The 17,462-nt window shown below is 37.0% G+C and overlaps 1 protein-coding gene across 4 annotated transcripts in view; it reads left to right on the forward strand.

Annotated features, from left to right (window-relative positions):
- Positions 1-17,462, forward strand: part of dgkza (diacylglycerol kinase, zeta a) — a 126,576-nt gene that overhangs the window by 8,108 nt on the left and 101,006 nt on the right. Inside the window, exon 1 of one of the 4 annotated variants that reach the window (XM_073859088.1) lies at positions 13,114-13,336. The exons of the other annotated variants lie outside the window; for them this stretch is intronic. Coding sequence (XP_073715189.1) covers positions 13,275-13,336 — 62 coding nt within the window. The 5' untranslated portion in view covers positions 13,114-13,274. Of the gene's footprint in view, positions 1-13,113; positions 13,337-17,462 lie in introns of those variants that run through there. 4 annotated transcript variants of the gene reach the window in all.

The raw sequence follows: 17,462 nt of genomic DNA on the forward strand, positions 1-17,462 counted from the left end.
TAGAAGTGTATTACATTTATGAACAGTACAGTAACTTCTCAACAGAGAGTGCTGTATACTTGTAATAGAAAGAAAATGTGCAGTTCTTTAAGACTTTATGCTGAGCATAAAGTATAGTTTCAAAAGGAGATAAGTTTCAATGGAAGTTTCAATGTGAGCTATGCAACACTTTTTATAGATGTGTGTGTATACTGTGTTACATAATGACTTTATGCCAGTGAATAAACCATATGTTTACCAGTAAATGGAGACCACAAATGCAGAGTCTGACCGATTCAGTGGGAGGTTTTTTAGACTGTCCTGATGTGACAGACGTCTGTCTGCTTATGAAACCAGCGACTTTGAGAATACAGCTCAGTATGGGCTCAGTGTGTCGAGGCCACACAGGAGCTTTGCTTGGGTATATATGTTCCCGTCTTTATTCAGCCATAAATGTCAAGTCTCATGCAGTGTCCTTTAACTGAACACTTTCTCTTAGACATAGAAGGCTATGGAAGCTTCATCAGACCTTTTATAGAGTAGACATGTTTGTTGTGACTTTAATGCTGGCTCTGTCATGACACTACCATAAATACCGTGAGAAAATGCCTTTTTTACTGTTATCATTATTTATTTGAGCCTTTTCATGTCCTCACTGTGGTAATGTGAGTTAAACAGGAAACATCCCTGAGATGGTAAACTTATTTTTATATGTTAAGCTTCACCAACGGAATATAACATGTTTCAAGGGAGCATCCTTAAGGTTAGTCGTAGAGATTGTCTGCAATGATACTTGACATTTTGAGTTGTATTTGTTATCGCATATAATTTTATTGAGGTATTGAGCTTGATCAGTTTAAATGAATGCAGTCATTTACCCAAATGGGTTGCAGAGCTAAATTCAAATACCCAAAAGCAACTAAACATAGGCCCATAATTGTGCATAGTTAGGAAAACAAAATAAGCAGTAGGTTTATTTACAACTACCATTTTATTTGGTTGTTGACGTCAAAGGGTGTGTGTCTAATCATGCTTAATGGTGTTGTGGTATAAATGTATGCCACTTGGTTGAAGCATGCAAATTTAACAGATGGCAAAAAAAGACAGGTTGTTTGATGTTCTCAGAAACCCTTGGATAAACCTATGGTTTGCTATTTTTACCTTTATTTAACATATATTTGGTACTATACTGAGTGGCCACTGAACCATAAGCATGTAAAAAGAGTATACAGTATTGTTTCTTGCCTTATTTAGTGATTTTTAAATGAAGAATTTTTTAGCCTTTAGGTTCTGAATTCAAATATTTAGTAGCACTTCCACTGAAAACACATAAAATTAAAGGAAATTTAAAGCATGCATGCACATTAACATACTGTAAGAGTAGCTCTATAATGATGGATAAAGCTTTCTGTGGTTAAGTCTAAAACTCCTCTTCAGACTGAAGCAGTCTTTATATGGTGGTTTTTGTTTGGTTTGCTGTTATAAACCTTGTCTCTGAATCATTGTAGCTGTGTAATCACTCTGACTGAAGTACCCTGAAAATGTTTCTGCCACTTTTATTCTCTTCCATCTTCTGAATCCCCATCTTATTCACAGCTGCGTGATCTGACCTACCTGTACCTTTCCCTTTCTCAGGCTTACACAATCCAGCAATGTAGTGTGAGATGGGCAAAATTATATTTTTGTATTTCTGTTATAAAGAGCTGAATACAAGGTGGATCCAAGGAGATTTTGCACCCATAAACATTTACTCGCTTGTGAGTTATTTCACACACATTGAAGATGTTTTGTCTGACTTTTAATCAATCTGTAATTTCTCAATCAGCAGTCATCTAATTCCATCCTGTTTTTTGTGGTGCTTGAAAAAAAATCTTACATTTTGAAGACATTAATGCACTCATGCAGGCTTGCAAACAAATCAAAGCATAAGTGAAAATACCTTCTATGAGCTCTATGCTGGATTTTTCACGAAACTACATTTTTGCTGAATATTTCATGATATTACATTTTTGCATTTATTTTCATGTCTTTTTTTAAATAAATTATTAAATATATATATTTCTGAATATAGTTTGATCGTGTCAGATGGCTAAGAAGACCAGGGAGGCTGAAAAGACCCCTGGGTAACACATAAAACAAATTGTTGTCTATGTGAAACGGAGGGCCTAAAACCCCCTTAGCCGTTATAAAATGCACTGGTAACCCACTGCTTCGCGGGGCTTATTGCGTTTATAAAACGGTTGCTTCAAATTATGTATAGCAGGATTTCATATAATAAAACACAGCAAATAAGTTGTAATTATATTAGTACAGATATTAGTCTTCCGCCAAACAAAGTAGTTCCTCAGACTCAAGTGTGTCTGCAACAGAGCGGTTCCCAAGCAAAACAGACGGAGCAAAGACACAATGAAAATATTATTCATTAAGACTGTGGTGTTTATTTTCATAAATTAACATTCATCTAATTTATACATTAACATTTATACCGTGCAACTGTTGACGTGTGGATCAAATATGCTTGGAAGCATGCTTAACACTTTCCCTGCCAGCGTTTTTTAAAAGAGTTGCCACCCAGCTTTAGTTAAACATTAATGCCTTCCAGAAAAATGTTCTTCTTTAGATATATAAACATACAATATATCAAATGAAAGAACAGACCCTCTGCTTTCAAACAACAAAATAAAAACGTTTCACCCTACCTTCAAATGTTCTTTTATCCTCTCAAATTTTGAGCAAAATGTTGGGATAATTCCATTTCTGTGAATGACTTTTGTTAGAGATCCGATTCAGATCGCTGATCAAAAAATACACTTGAGTTTTAAAGTGTTGAGTGAAAGCATCAGTGTTTGTGTTGTTGTATAAGATCGCCACCCAGTGGATAATATACGGTACACCTACTCCTCACGGAAGCATAATCAACAAGAAAACGCAACAATATTTATTGACACTTATCTGGATATCGCCATTAATTGTTCAATTGTTGAGGATTATAATTAATACAATATAATATAATTAGCCCACCCAATAAATCAAAATTGACAACAAAATCCGACATTTTGACAGTTATTTTCTACAATACACAACAACAGTGGCGCAGTGATACAAGCTATGTAATACGGTTTGAGCCGTGGGTTTACCGGTGAGTTTTATCACAGCTGAGAACGCGTTTCAACCAATCAGAATGAAGAACCAGAACTGGCCGTTTTATAATATGTGATTACCAAATGTAACTCTTTCCCCGCCATTGACGAGTTATCTTAAGTTAAACATTTGCATAGAAAAAGTGTTCCTGGTGAATTTTTATGTTAATCTGCAATACCGCGATTATCCACTAGATGGTGTCTTATCCAATTTATGAAAAAACTGAAGCCAAAACGTTATTTACTCATTTTAAACTCTTGTGTATGTTTTAAAAATCGTTCTGAATCTGATCTCTAACAATATTTCTTCACAAAAATGCAATTATTTCAGCTTTTTACTAAAAAGATAATTTTAAAGAAAAATTCCCATAGTTTATAAGCAGAGAAAAAATATAGATAGGATGAAAGCTTTTTTCCCTGTTTTGTTTGTTTGTTTGTTTGTTTGTTTATTGTTTGTTTGAAAGCAGAGGGTCTGTTCTTTCATTTGATATATTTGTATGTTCATATATTTTTAGAAGAAAATTTTCCTGGAAGACATTTTGTCAGTCCCTCCTGAAAAACGCGATAATGCGATTGCATGATTTAATGCATAATCAGCCAAAGTCCGCATATTAATGCGAGGGACGCATTTTTAAATATGCTGCACTTTCGTAGCATAAATTGCAGATTTCTATGCGCAAAATATGCAGGGCTTTCATAATTTCATAATTCCTGCATTTTCGTAGCAAAAATCACATATATCTTAGCAGAAAGTTGTAAAATGTTGCATTTACCTCACACAAGCGCAGCCATGTCTCCTGTTGACATGGGAATGTTATGAAGTGACGTGATTATGTGAACATCATTGAAAAGCTGCAAAAGCTGAAAACTGTTTTTGTAAGTCCCCGCAATTTTGGCCAGTCCCCGCAATTTTGGCCAGTCCCCGCATTTTTTGGCCAGTCCCCGCATTTTTTGGCCAGTCCCCGCATTTTTTGGCCAGTCCCCGCATTTTTTGGCCAGTCCCCGCATTTTTTGGCCAGTCCCCGCATTTTTGGCCAGTCCCCGCATTTTTGGCAAGCCCCCGCATTTTTGGCAAGCCCCCGCATTTTTGGCAAGGCCCCGCATTTTTGGCAAGCCCCCGCATTTTTGGCAAGCCCCCGCATTTTTGGCAAGCCCCCGCATTTTTGGCAAGCCCCCGCATTTTTGGCAAGCCCCCGCATTTTTGGCCAGCCCCCGCATTTTTGGCCAGCCCCCGCATTTTTGGCCAGCCCCCGCATTTTTGGCCAGTCCCCGCAGTTTTGGCCAGTCCCCGCAGTTTTGGCCAGTCCCAGAGTCCTGCAACGGGTCGGGTACCCGCGGGTACCCGTGGGTACCCGCATAAAAGTGTCTCCAACGGGTGGATTGTGACATTCCTAAAATTCACGGGCGGGGCCGCGGGCGGATAATTAACTCCGCGCGGGCGGGTAGTAGTGCAAATGAAAATATGTGCAAAATTTGTATGTCTAAGGATGTGCACACCAAACTTTGAAACACGGCTGTTTTTTCAGCCAAGCGCTTTTTAGCTGTGATACTTAAGCTGTGAGCCGGTTGGTTGTTGTGATACTTGTCCCGCCCTTCCTCCACTGTGATTGGACGGCCGTGTGACAACTGACAACTGACATTGACGAGCGGAGCATTTCACCCAAACTTTAATCTCTTTCAACTCTCGACGCTCAGCGCCGGGCGCGGAAAAAACGCTGACCGCCGGCTTAATTACCATTACACGCGGAACATATGACATTTGACCCATCATGTCACCACCACTACAACAGTGCGCGACCAGTTTGTTGATTCTTCTCGTAGCCTAGTTGGAGCAAGCGTTGCAGGACTCTGGCATAAAGTTTTGCTGTTGATAGCCGGAAGCTGAACGTCTTCTCTTAGAAAGCATTTCAAGACGAGACTTAGGAGCACAGCAGGGGTTGTGTAGGTAGGTTGTTCTTTCTTGTTTTTTTATTAATATGTCTATTTCTGTATAGTTATCAGGTTCCATTTGTGCCGATGGGCTACTTAAATGGCACAAAACAGAGCGCACTTTAGCCTGTTTCATTAGCCTATTCATGACGCTGTTGTGATGTTGAGAGAGGTAACTTACGAGATAAAAAATAAAGCACTTTAATTGGAATGATTTTAGCGTGTGTGATTTATGCGGGTACGGGTCGGGTAACGGGCCAAATATTAACGGGTCCGGGCGGGTGCGGATTTAATTTTGATATTATCACGGGTGACGGGTCGGATCTGGTGCTGAACTTTGCGGGTACGGACGGACACGGGTCTCCAAAAATGGACCCGTGCAGGTCTCTGGCCAGTCCCCGCAGTTTTGGCCAGTCCCCGCAGTTTCATTGCATAAATATCCTGCATATTCCATCGCATATTTTAAGAAAACGTGTCGCAAGATCAATGATTTTTGCCCGCAACAATCACAAAAAAACTCTGCGTTTTGGAAGTCTGCAGTCTGGAAGGACTGTTTTGTGAAAATCAGAAAAAATGCTGGCAGGCAACTTTTTAAAAAAATGGCTGGAGGGAATGAGTTAATATCACACAATATGTTTCATGCAGTTAGGTCAATAATTGCCACATGACAACAGTACTGTATCTTGAAATATTACAGTGAAGTTATAGCTATTTTCCTTTTTTGGAATAATAAATCACACTGTATGTACTATGAATTTGAAACTCTATAAAGTCCTAATTTATGAAACGTTCAGAGGTAAAAGTGAGCAAGAGAGTCCCAGCTGTAGTAAAGGGTGTGTGTAATAGCTGTAGATTGATCTGTATTGGGAAGTCAGTGTGCCCTGCGGGTTTTGGTTTATCAGCAGCTCTCCTCCCACAGTCTTCATAAAAACACCTTCTTTCTTTTGCACTGTATAGCGAGAGTTTGCTTCTCTTATTTTTGACATGACAAGCTAAGAGTGACAGTGGTCATGCAATATAAAAAATGATCATATTCACATCTAAATCCCACAGCACCATTTGTGGCAAAGCACTCAAGTTAGGATGTGATGTTTCATGAGTCCAGTTCATTAGATTTTTAAAGGCAGTATCTGTAAGTGTTCTTAAGGGATCAGTGATAAGCTTTCAAGGCAGAGAGAGCGAGAAGAAGACGGGGAGCTGATTAGATGTCAGAAAACGTCATCCTAAACCAATCATACAGCAGGAGGCAAAGAGGGGGAGGTGACGGTTTAAGAAGAACTAGAACAAAGACTCTCTATTTTTTTTCCCCTTCTTTCTCCATCTCTCACTTTCACACATACAAACATTCACATTTGAAGCTAGTGATGACGACTTATAGACACAGTGGTTTCATACTAAGATTATGAAACTATACCCTATCTCTACCCTTCAGCTTAATATTTACTAAAACTTGTTGGCAAATTACATTAAATGCAAAACGAGTTGTGTATTATTTACTATCATTTTCAATATAATGAACATTTTAAAGGAATAGTCCCGAAAATGAATACTCTGTCATCATTTACTTACCCTCATGTTATTTTAAACCTGTATGAGTTTCTTTATTCTGTTAAACACAAAAGAGTGTCTTTGAAAAATGATGGTAAGCACACAGCTGATGGTACCCACTGACTTTCAGAGTAGGAAAAACAAATACTCTGGAAGTCAGTGGGTAGTGTCAATTGTGTGCTTACCATCATTTATCAAAATATCTTATTTTCTGTCCCTTTATTTGTACTAAACTCACAAAGGTTTGCTACTGACAGAACATCACTATTGACTGACACAGGAGAGGTTGTGACTGAGTAAAGGACAGTTAATTATTCAAGGCTTTTCTCTTCAACACAGATTACAAACGCTGCTCTGGTCTACCATATGCCTGCATCTGTGTGAGCGATATCTGAGAGGATGTGAACTATGTGTGCTCGGTGTTTGCACTGTTAAGGTGTAGGAAACACACGTATCTCACATACTCCATGTATATGGCCATAGCTTGCTGGTGAATTTCATTAGCATATCATTTTATTTAAATTGCATTTTAGGGTCTAGCGTTTTCTTATTACATTTGATTTCTCACACACTGATATTTTATCAGACAAACGCACAAATGTGACCACAAAACCAGTTATAAGTTTGAATTATTTAATAATTTCTTTCCTTTATAAGCTTTCCATTGATGTATTGTCTGTTAAGGCATAGGATAACTTTTTGCTGAGATACAACCAGTGTTGGGTAAGCTACTCAAAAAAGTAATTAATTACTAGTTACTAATTACATCTTCAATCATGTAATTAGATTACTTTACAAATTACTCTCTTCAAAAAGTATTTAATTACTTATTACTAATTACTTTCAAAATCCTATTAGTACATGATACAAGGATAGGCATGAAATGGCTCGAAGAAATAATAAATGAAAGTATATCAATTATTCTGGTCCCACTTTAGGGTCAAATTTTCTCTATTAACTAACTATCTACTACTTTTGCCTCAATATACTCCAACTACTGCTTATTAATGCTAAAGTAGTTGTTAATTTTAAGTATTGGTAGAAATGGGGAGGGTTAAGGATGTAGAATAAGGTTTTGCAGAATCAGGCATTAATATGTGCTATTAAATAATAAACAGCCAACATCTCATTAATATGAATCAACCAGTTAATAGTGAGAATTGTAAACTAAAACCATGTTAAATCCACTATTGTATTTTAGTATACATAATTGTTTTACAGTCCATACACAGTATTAAGTTACATCAGAAGTAACTGTAATAAGATTACAATAAAAATAAGAGTAATCCCTTACTTTACTTTTCAAGGGAAAAGTAATTAAATTACAGTAACTAATTACTTAGTAACTAGTTACACCCAACACTGGATACAACTATGTAAAAATATGGAATTTGAGTGTACAAAAATATCTAAATATTGAAAAAATTGTCTTTAGCAACACAATACTTATGATAAAGAAATTTTTGATATATTAACAGTAAGAAATTTACAAAATATCCTCATGGTACATAATCTTTGCTTAATACCCTAATGATTTTGGCATAAAAAGTTAATTTTGACCCATACAATGTATTGTTGGCTATTGCTACAAATGAAGAGTTTCGTTGCAAAACGAGATAACCAACGTTTTTTTAATTGTTCAGAAATCTCGTTTTTTGGTTGTGCATTGCAATTAATTTCCATGCAACTGCAGTTGGTTTGTTTTGATTTAAACCTTCATAACTTAAGAATACAGCTAAGTAGCACCATAAAACAAAATAATGACATGATGACATAATAATAAACATGTTTTGACAAAAATGTTAAAAAAATGGATTTATCTCGTTTTGCAACGAAACTCTTCAAATATATCTGTGCTACTTTTGACTGGTTTTGTGGTTCAGGGTCCACAAATGTTTTGTGTCAGGCACTTTAGGTCACCGTATCACATTGTCAAGATACTGAAAACAAGTCAGTGAGAGCCAATCAAAAGAAGGGTTTACAATTCTCCAGTTAATCGATGCCTGTAGCTGATAAGCGGTCACTACAGTGACCGATACCATTGTATCTTTGGCCTTGATTTCTTACAATGTCTAATACATGAACATGCAAACACACACACACACACACACACACACACACACACACACACACACACACACACACACTGAAATGGCAGCAAGATGATAAGAACTAAGTGCAGTTTTCCTAATCACACCTACTCAACATCACTGGATGGATGAGACATACACATACAGTAAATTAAAGTGCTCTTCTGGTCAGTGTCTTATATTTATTGATGCGACTTGTGGTGTTTTTCTATCTAAGTGAATTTCCTACTTTAAACACTGATTTTATCTTTGACACCCAGAGGTTAACAAGGCTAAAAATATGGGTCACAGGTGTTTGTCTGCATGGTGCAAAAATACAAAGGTGATGAGTGATTTTCCCCTGCAGTGTTGACAGAGTGACATGTTATTTGACAAGGTTATTTAGGGGATAATTTGAAGGGTATCAATTAGCATTTTTATAGGAGAGCATCTAGAATTATTAACAGGTGGACCAGAGCTCATTTGGAGACACACTAGTCTGAGAAAAATGGCGTCTGCATTTCAAATGTACATTATTCTTACTATAAGTAGTTAATGTATGTTGTTGATTGATATTTGGCAGAAGACTAGGACTCCTCACAGAAGCAATATCACAGACCAATGTTTGTCATAATAAGACAATCTTATCATATTTGAATCCTTTCAAGGGATTATTTGCAAGAGTACGTTCTCCCTCTAGTGGAGAGAGGGGATATTGCAGCTTTTCTATAGCTTCTTGTCCTGCCTTTATAAACAGGAGTGTGTTTCGTCCTTACTTTGTCTCAGATGAAGACATGTTTGTCCTGTGGCAGCTACCCTAGCTTCTCATTGCATTGCGAAATTGAGGTTGGTTGCAATCTTATCGCTAGATGCCGTCGAAAACACATTACACCTTGATATTGATTGTGGAATGTATGTACATTTTCAGTCTTTCTGTTTCAGACCGTACCTTCACATGGTTTTTTGGTGTTTAATTATTTGAATGTGCCAAATAATGCATTGAAATAATGTGATAAATTGCTCTCTCATTCCTACATAGAAGGTATGTGGTCATTTTAAGTGCAAAAATGATCCAGAAAGGTTTTTCATGTCCGTTTACAACCTTAGGATTTCCCCTTAGAATTAAATGGCCTATTATTACCTTATTTGAAAGGGTCATGATGAAGAATAATTTTTGCCTTTGCGAATATTGTCTGTTTTACAGAGCAGCTCCTTCAGTAGCTCTCTGTGTGTGTAAACAGACATTGTGTTTTAGCCTGTATCAGACGAAGATACAGAATTTGAGGATTAATCGATTCTGAGTGGCAAGTTTTTTTAGTATGGCCTAGCAAAACGTAACTGTAACTTCAATAGTAGAACTTCAGCATTTAGGCCATCGCATCATTTTGACTTTGACGAGCGCTTTATGCTGGATTGAGGCACGCCAGATAGAGATAGGCGTTTTACAGTATTTACAGTTAGGTATATTATTGTTTCATGACTTTTATTAAACTCAATGGTGGGCACGAGCCCGCGTGAGAAAATGGATGTGTGGCGTGAGAGCGTGAGAATGGGGTCAATTCCGTGAGTCTCACGGTGAATGCGTGAGAGTTGGCAGCTATGCATTTACTAGCATATATTGCTAACTCTGCAGTCACAACTTTGTTTAAGCATTGTAACAACAATGTAATAAATGTTTAAGTGTAATTTAATGTTAGGGGCGTACATCTTGACTGTAACTTGACAGTGTTACGTTGAGATTTACCTGTTTTCCTCTCTTTTGCCTGCACAAGGTTTACATAAGAAACAAACACCCTTATTACCATGTACAGAACTCATATTATTCATCTATGCCTAGATAAATACAGTTTTAAGGGGTTTTGTGTTTGCATGTACACATGGGTATGTATAATTGCCTGTTTTACATTATGTATATTTCAGTTTATTTAGATTCAGAATGAGCACGTTTGTCATTAATAATAAATATGTTGCAAGTCTATTAAAGGAATAGTCTACTCATTTTCAATATTAAAATATGTTATTACCTTAACTAAGAATTGTTGATACATCCCTCTATCATCTGTGTGCGACTGTGCGTGCACGTATGCGCTGGAGCGCGCTGCGACGCTTCGATAGCATTAAGCTTAGCCCCATTCATTCAATGGTACCATTTAGAGATAAAGTTAGAAGTGACCAAACACATCAACGTTTTTCCTATTTAAGACGAGTAGTTATACGAGCAAGTTTGGTCGTACAAAATTAAACGTAGCGCTTTTCTAAGCGGATTTAAAAGAGGAACTATATTTTATGGCGTAATAGCACTTTTGGGAGTACTTCGACTCGCCTGAAAAGTCCGCTCCCCTTCTCCCTCTCATAATGGGAGAGGGAGGGTGTTACTGCGCCGAGTCGAAGTACTCCCAAAAGTGCTATTACGCCATAAAATATAGTTCCTCTTTTAAATCCGCTTAGAAAAGCGCTACGTTTTATTTTGTACCACCAAACTTGCTCGTATAACTACTCGTCTTAAATAGGAAAAACGTTGATGTGTTTGGTCACTTCTAACTTTATCTCTAAATGGTACCATTGAATGAATGCGGCTACGCTAAATGCTATCGAAGCGTCGCAGCGCGCTCCAGCGCTTACGTGCACGCACACAGAGGATAGAGGGATGTATCAACAATTCTTAGTTAAGGTAATAACATATTTTAATATTGAAAATGAGTAGACTATTCCTTTAATGCGATGATCGACCGATTCCGATCTGCGGCCGATCGATCGGAGCATCTCCTAAAGCAAGCACTTAAATCTACAACACGGCTAGTCAACTGGCGGCTCGCAGTCCAAATGCAGCCCTCCAATCATCTTTATCCGGCCTGCCAGTCATCTTTGTCTGATTTAAAATCAGTGTGGTTACTTTTACCTTTCCACTGTATATGACAAATGACGGAAAGAGAGTCGGAAAGGGGCTGCGTGGGATGCCAACCATCTGCGGGTGCATAATTGTCGGATCCAATTTGAGCTTCAGAGGCATAAAAAACCTTGCGACTACACTGCATGTGACACAATGACCGGAATCCTTTTTTGTTTAACTTTATCAGTAACACTTGAATCCTTTAACAACTATTGATTACTAATAAGTAAATTATTCATTATAAAAACATTCATAGATTAAAGGCTCTTGCACTGGAATGAGCTTTTCTTTGAAACTGAAATTTCATTACGACTGCCACTAGGGGGTGTACTCTGACCGTCGTGTCCAGATGAAGTGTACAATGGAAAGGCGGTTTGGCCTTTAGATCTTTAAAATACTAAAAAAAGAGACCATGAAGTGTAATTTTAGTCATTAGCAGAAGATATATGTTGTGAACACTTGAAATGTAATAATTTATGAAAGTTAAACCGTTATAAACAAAAGAAGTTTAAAAGCTCTACATGTGTTGATTATTTACATTTGCACTTTTTTTGTGCATTGTTCATAGTTGAACTCTTAACATTTGGCTCTTGCAATGTTAAACTGCAATTGTTTTTAAAACATTAAAAAAGAAAATATGAGTTTTCAGAAATTAAAAGGCAAAATACTGGATAAGAGAAAGGGGTAAAGGTTTGGCCCCCATCATATTTACCATTTTAAGATCTGGCCCTCGAAGAAGAGTAGTTGAAGACCCCTGATATATAACATGCATGTAGAGAGAGAATGTGAGGTTAATAAATAAGAATGGACACAAGTATCTAAAAACTAGAAAGGGATTGTAAGGCTTGCTTAGGGAGGCACATTGTTTCCTTTAAAGATTTGACACTGCTCAGAATCCAATAATGACTATATGCTGCAAAATTTTAGTTGTTTACTTTGTTATGCGATATGGTGTCATTTTTGATGGTCTTTCAAGCTACATGGTGGTCTCATAGAGAACATTAGAGATTGCTCACAAAAGCCTTTCCTTGAAGGTAAATGCTGTAAATGTTGTAGAAAGAGTGCATCTGAATGAACCACAGGGTACTCTAGTGGACAAAATGACCATAATGCCCTTCCCTAATGGAACGAGAAAGACACAGTAGAGACTATAGTTTATAAACAGCTTAAATTTTATCTTAAGCTGTGCTGATGTGGGTGTTTGTGTGTGTGCAAATGTGTGTGTGGTTAGACAAAGGAAGTTTAACAGTACATTGTGTGCTTTTAATTTTATTAATTTAACAACCGTTAATGCCCATGTTCTCTTTTACAGAAAGGTTCACCATTCGTTGCTTTCCTCTGTCAGAATCACGGAGGGTTGGTCTCCTCTACGAGTGCTAAAAATAGTACTGTATCCTCAAAAATAAGACTGTATTTTCAGTCTTGCCTGCTCACCCTGTATCTCTGTTTGTAGTTGGTTTCAGTTATCAGACCTTTTTTTACCCCAACCCATATACTGCATCTCACACACAACACAAACACAACATATACACACATAAGGAAGTGTCATAACAGGAAGTTGGGGGTGTTGGGGAAGAAAGATTTAGCTCAGAAAGGCTTAGGCAGTAAGGGTCAATGGCTCTCTAGCTGTTTGTATGAGCGTGTGTATGAAACTAGACATGCATCTATTTGAAGAATAAATCTGGTGTGCAAGCCCAAGAGAGAGAGAAACAGGGAGAGATGTGGCCTCATAGAGGGAAATGGGTCCTACCTCCCACTCCTCCTCCTCATCCTGACATCAGGTAAGACTGAACAAGTATCTTCAGTATGTAAATGTGCGTCTAAGCCGGCTTATACATCCATGTGCTCAGTGTTTGGTCGCCCATGCTCATTTAGTTTGGAGAATAATGCTCTGATCTTTGATCACACGAACATGACGACAGCATTCGGACCTGTAGTAAAGGACAATAACTAGCAGTAGGAGTTACATACTGTATGTACTGTAATATTTTAAGGAAGAGTATTGGTTTGCGAGTTAGTCATGTAACTGGTAATAAAAATTTCTAATTACTTGAAGACCCGCGTGTTGGTCCAAACATGCATGCCTTTTTAGTAATTTTAGGTTGAATATTAAGGACAACTGCAATCGTTAGTCATATCCATAGTATGAATAAAGTCCAAAAAATGTATTTTCTGTTTTATAAAAATCAGTCATATGGATTTAAAACGACATACTTACATGTGTAAATACAACATGTGTAAATTTAATGAAGAACTGTCCCTATAACATGGTAGCAAGCATGACTGTGCTTAACTGTTCAGTCACGCTGTTTGTGGCTGATGGCATGAGTAAGTGTTGTATTTCACAAACTTACCCAATCAAGCATGTTTAGCTTATTACTAATCCTGGGTTTGTGTATCTATGCGTGTCTGCTGTGCTGTCAGCTCAAGCAGAATTACACAAAATATCAGCCTACTCAGTGTGCCATGCTTCTATTTGTAGGTTTGTAGAATCTCGCTTTGAGTGGCTTGTTGTTTGGGGTATATATTTAGGCTAGACATACATTATCTAAAATATGTATACCATTGGGGACCACTAGGGTTGTAACAGTATGAGATTTTCACGTATGATTATCGTCTTTAAAATATCACGGTTTCACGGTATATAGACGGATGCGCTTCTGAATGGAACTTAACTTCTGGTCTCTGTTTAATGGTCTGGCTAGTGGCTAAATTGAACTCTGGAACAAATATTGAAAATAACAAAATTGTTTTGATTTCCTTGAGGGGGGACGCGGTAATGGATCATCGCTATGTGAAGGATGGTTTGGCAGCCGATCTGTACTTAAGATTGTATGCATTATATAGTTCCCATTTTACACCATTAACCGTAACGTTAGCTTAGTGTAGTTTTGATAAAGTGTAGTTAAGGTAATCTACTTGTTTGTTTGTTTTTTGCCTGTTATCAGAAATAAACTAATCTAAAGGACTCTGTTGTTATTGATTCTCTGCAAAAGTTTACCAAAGTTTACGTTTGCTCCACAAAAGCATTTTTTAATGTTGTTACTGCTGAAACGGTCTAGGCATGGGCCGGTATGATAACCATAAGCAAAAATACCACGGTTTCACAGTATTGCGGTTTTGGCATTGCACCACTAAAATGTGTTATTTTTTTAGACGCCTACATATACAAGCCACATCTTTACATTTCATTTTTAAGCAACATACAATATGTATGCTGGGTAAAAAATTTAAATTTTCTTTAAAAAAATATATTTTTGTAATATATATTAAATGTAAATTACATGACTTTATGATTTAATGAATTTTGTGTAAACACAGCTCATACCTTGAAAACGGTTTCACACAGGGCTCCAGACTGCCACCAAATGGTGCCATTTTGCTTCCAAAATCTGAGAGTGTGCCACTGAATTTAACATCGTCGCACATGTGCGACCAGTAAATTTGACCTTTTTTTGGGATGTGACACTGAATTTGAAACACAACATTATACTTTCTGCATCTATCATGAAAGTATTTATTAGTAATACAGTGGAAATGAGTAGAAATGTGAATATTTGGTTAGCATGTTGATTTGCGGTGTGTGCCTCTAAATTTTCTGGTTGCGCCCCTAAAATTTTCAATTGGGGGCCACTGTGCTCCTAAAAAAGTTAGTCTGGAGCCCTGTCACAGAACATTTTAGTGGTTTTGAAACCTTGACTCTTTAAAACCTTTGAAACCGATAATCGGCCCATGCCTAAAACCGATTATACGCTATTAAGCAATCATCATTATAATAATCCTCAGCTACAATGACCCTAAAATAAATTAAAACAGGTTTTGGGGTTGAAAATATGGTTTATTATATCAAACTTGAAAAAAAAATTTTTGGTATTAATATGAGTCTACGAGGGCCATTTTTTGATAATGATAATCAAAGTATTCATAAACTGCAGTTTTTTACTTTTTTCGGCGGAGGATAGAGACAAGAATTTGTAGCCTCAGGTTCTGACATATTTTCTCAGATGTACATGTGTAAGTGGAGTCTAAACAGTCATGTAGAATGAAGTTGCATATGCCAGCAGCGCAGGTGAGGCTTTAATTTTTTCCCCAAAACCGTGGATAAGCAAATGTTCACGGTATGATAATCGTGCACGTTAATATCACAGTAAACCATCATAACGTTACAACCCTACCCTAGTGACCACCAACTCTTATTTCAGAAACACCTGATGTCTCGTACGTGAATAAGCGGATTTCACAATGTGATGGTGATTTTGTTGGATGTATTTATTTTTTCTTTGGTGTTGGAATTAGCTCTGATATTTGGAATTTATTTAAAGTAACATGGCACAACTTGTAATCTTCTGTTCAGCCAAATGCATTTGTGTAAATGTTAGTTTGAATGGTGGAGGCACAATGGTTGCCTAGATAGATTGGTAAAGCAGATATTGCAGATTCAATCCCAATAGCATATAACCCACTGTGCCCTTGAGCAGATCTCTTAAAGGGATGGTTCACCCCAAAATAAAAATTCTGTCATTATTTACTCACCCTCACATTGTTCCAGAATAATGAAACTCATACAGGTTTATAATAACATGCGAGTAAATAATGACACAATTTTCTGTATTTGTTTTAACAATTTATATCTGTAACCATTTTGTCTTCACCATTCCAACTTACATTTTACATTTACACTAATGTATTTGGCTGATGCTCTTACAATGCAATTAATTTACTCGGGGAAACCATAACATTTGCACTGCGGTTCGATACCCTACCATTGCTTTACCAATTGAATTACAGGAAATTGAATTTATGCCTACTAGATCAGATAACTAGATCAGACAGTGGAATATACATCACTTTTGTAATACCCTTTTGTAAAGTTAGATGTGCAGATGCTTAATCTAACCACAAGGTGGAGGTACAGTCTAGAGAAGCACAAAATTAATTTGTGTTAAGACATCATTTAGATTTGATTTATCTTTATGGATTTATTTATCTAAATTGATTTTTAATGCTTAAAATATGGTAAAGATTGTCAGTTTCTACCGAGTTGACATACTGAAAATAGCTCCTATAATAGCTGATATGATGTTGAATTTCCTCCCTTCTGTTTATGGTTGTATGCAGGCATAATCCAGGTTAAATAAATTTGTCATGTTCAGATAATGTGATGAAGAGATGGATGTATTAAGACAAAGCAGTTTCAGAGTTGTTGCGTATATAGCCTACTATCACAAATCACTGCACTTACAGTAACTCATACAAAAATTTACCCTCAAAAATAGCTAAATCTGTGTAGGCTATATGCAAATACACATACACCCATTTTTGAAAGAAGAATTGCAGGAAACAGTGTCTGGTTTGTGGTCCAACCGTAATTGTGTATCACTCCCATGTTAGTGACATCAGTTCCTTCCTTCACAGGAAGTCTGTAGTGAGTGTGAATAGGAGGTATGAAAGCGGAATTATTATGTTGTCTTTCTTATTATGTTTACATTTTTACTGTACAAGCACACACACATAAAGAGAGAGACTCTTCCTTTCAGTCTGTGCTATGACCTTATGACAATACTTCCTTTCTGGTTATTGTGGTTTTGTCCGCTTTCAGTGCGTATATGTCGGGGGGAAACATGACAGTGTACAGTGCCTATAAAAAGTATTAACCTCCTTGACTTTTTAAAGGGATGGTTTACCCAAAAATGAAAATTCAAAGTCATCATTTTCTCACTCTCATGTTGTTACAAACCTTTTTAAATTTCTTTGTTCTGATGAACACAAAGGAAGATATTTAAAGGAATGTTTGTTCATGGAAGTATACGGGGCTCATAATTGGTTTGGTTACAGTACAAACATTCCTCAAAATATCTTCCTTTGTGTTTATCAGAACAAAGAAATTTATTCAGGTTTGTAACAACA

Source organism: Misgurnus anguillicaudatus, chromosome 21 (genome assembly GCF_027580225.2).
Source record: "Misgurnus anguillicaudatus chromosome 21, ASM2758022v2, whole genome shotgun sequence".
Taxonomy (NCBI): Eukaryota; Metazoa; Chordata; class Actinopteri; order Cypriniformes; family Cobitidae; genus Misgurnus; species Misgurnus anguillicaudatus.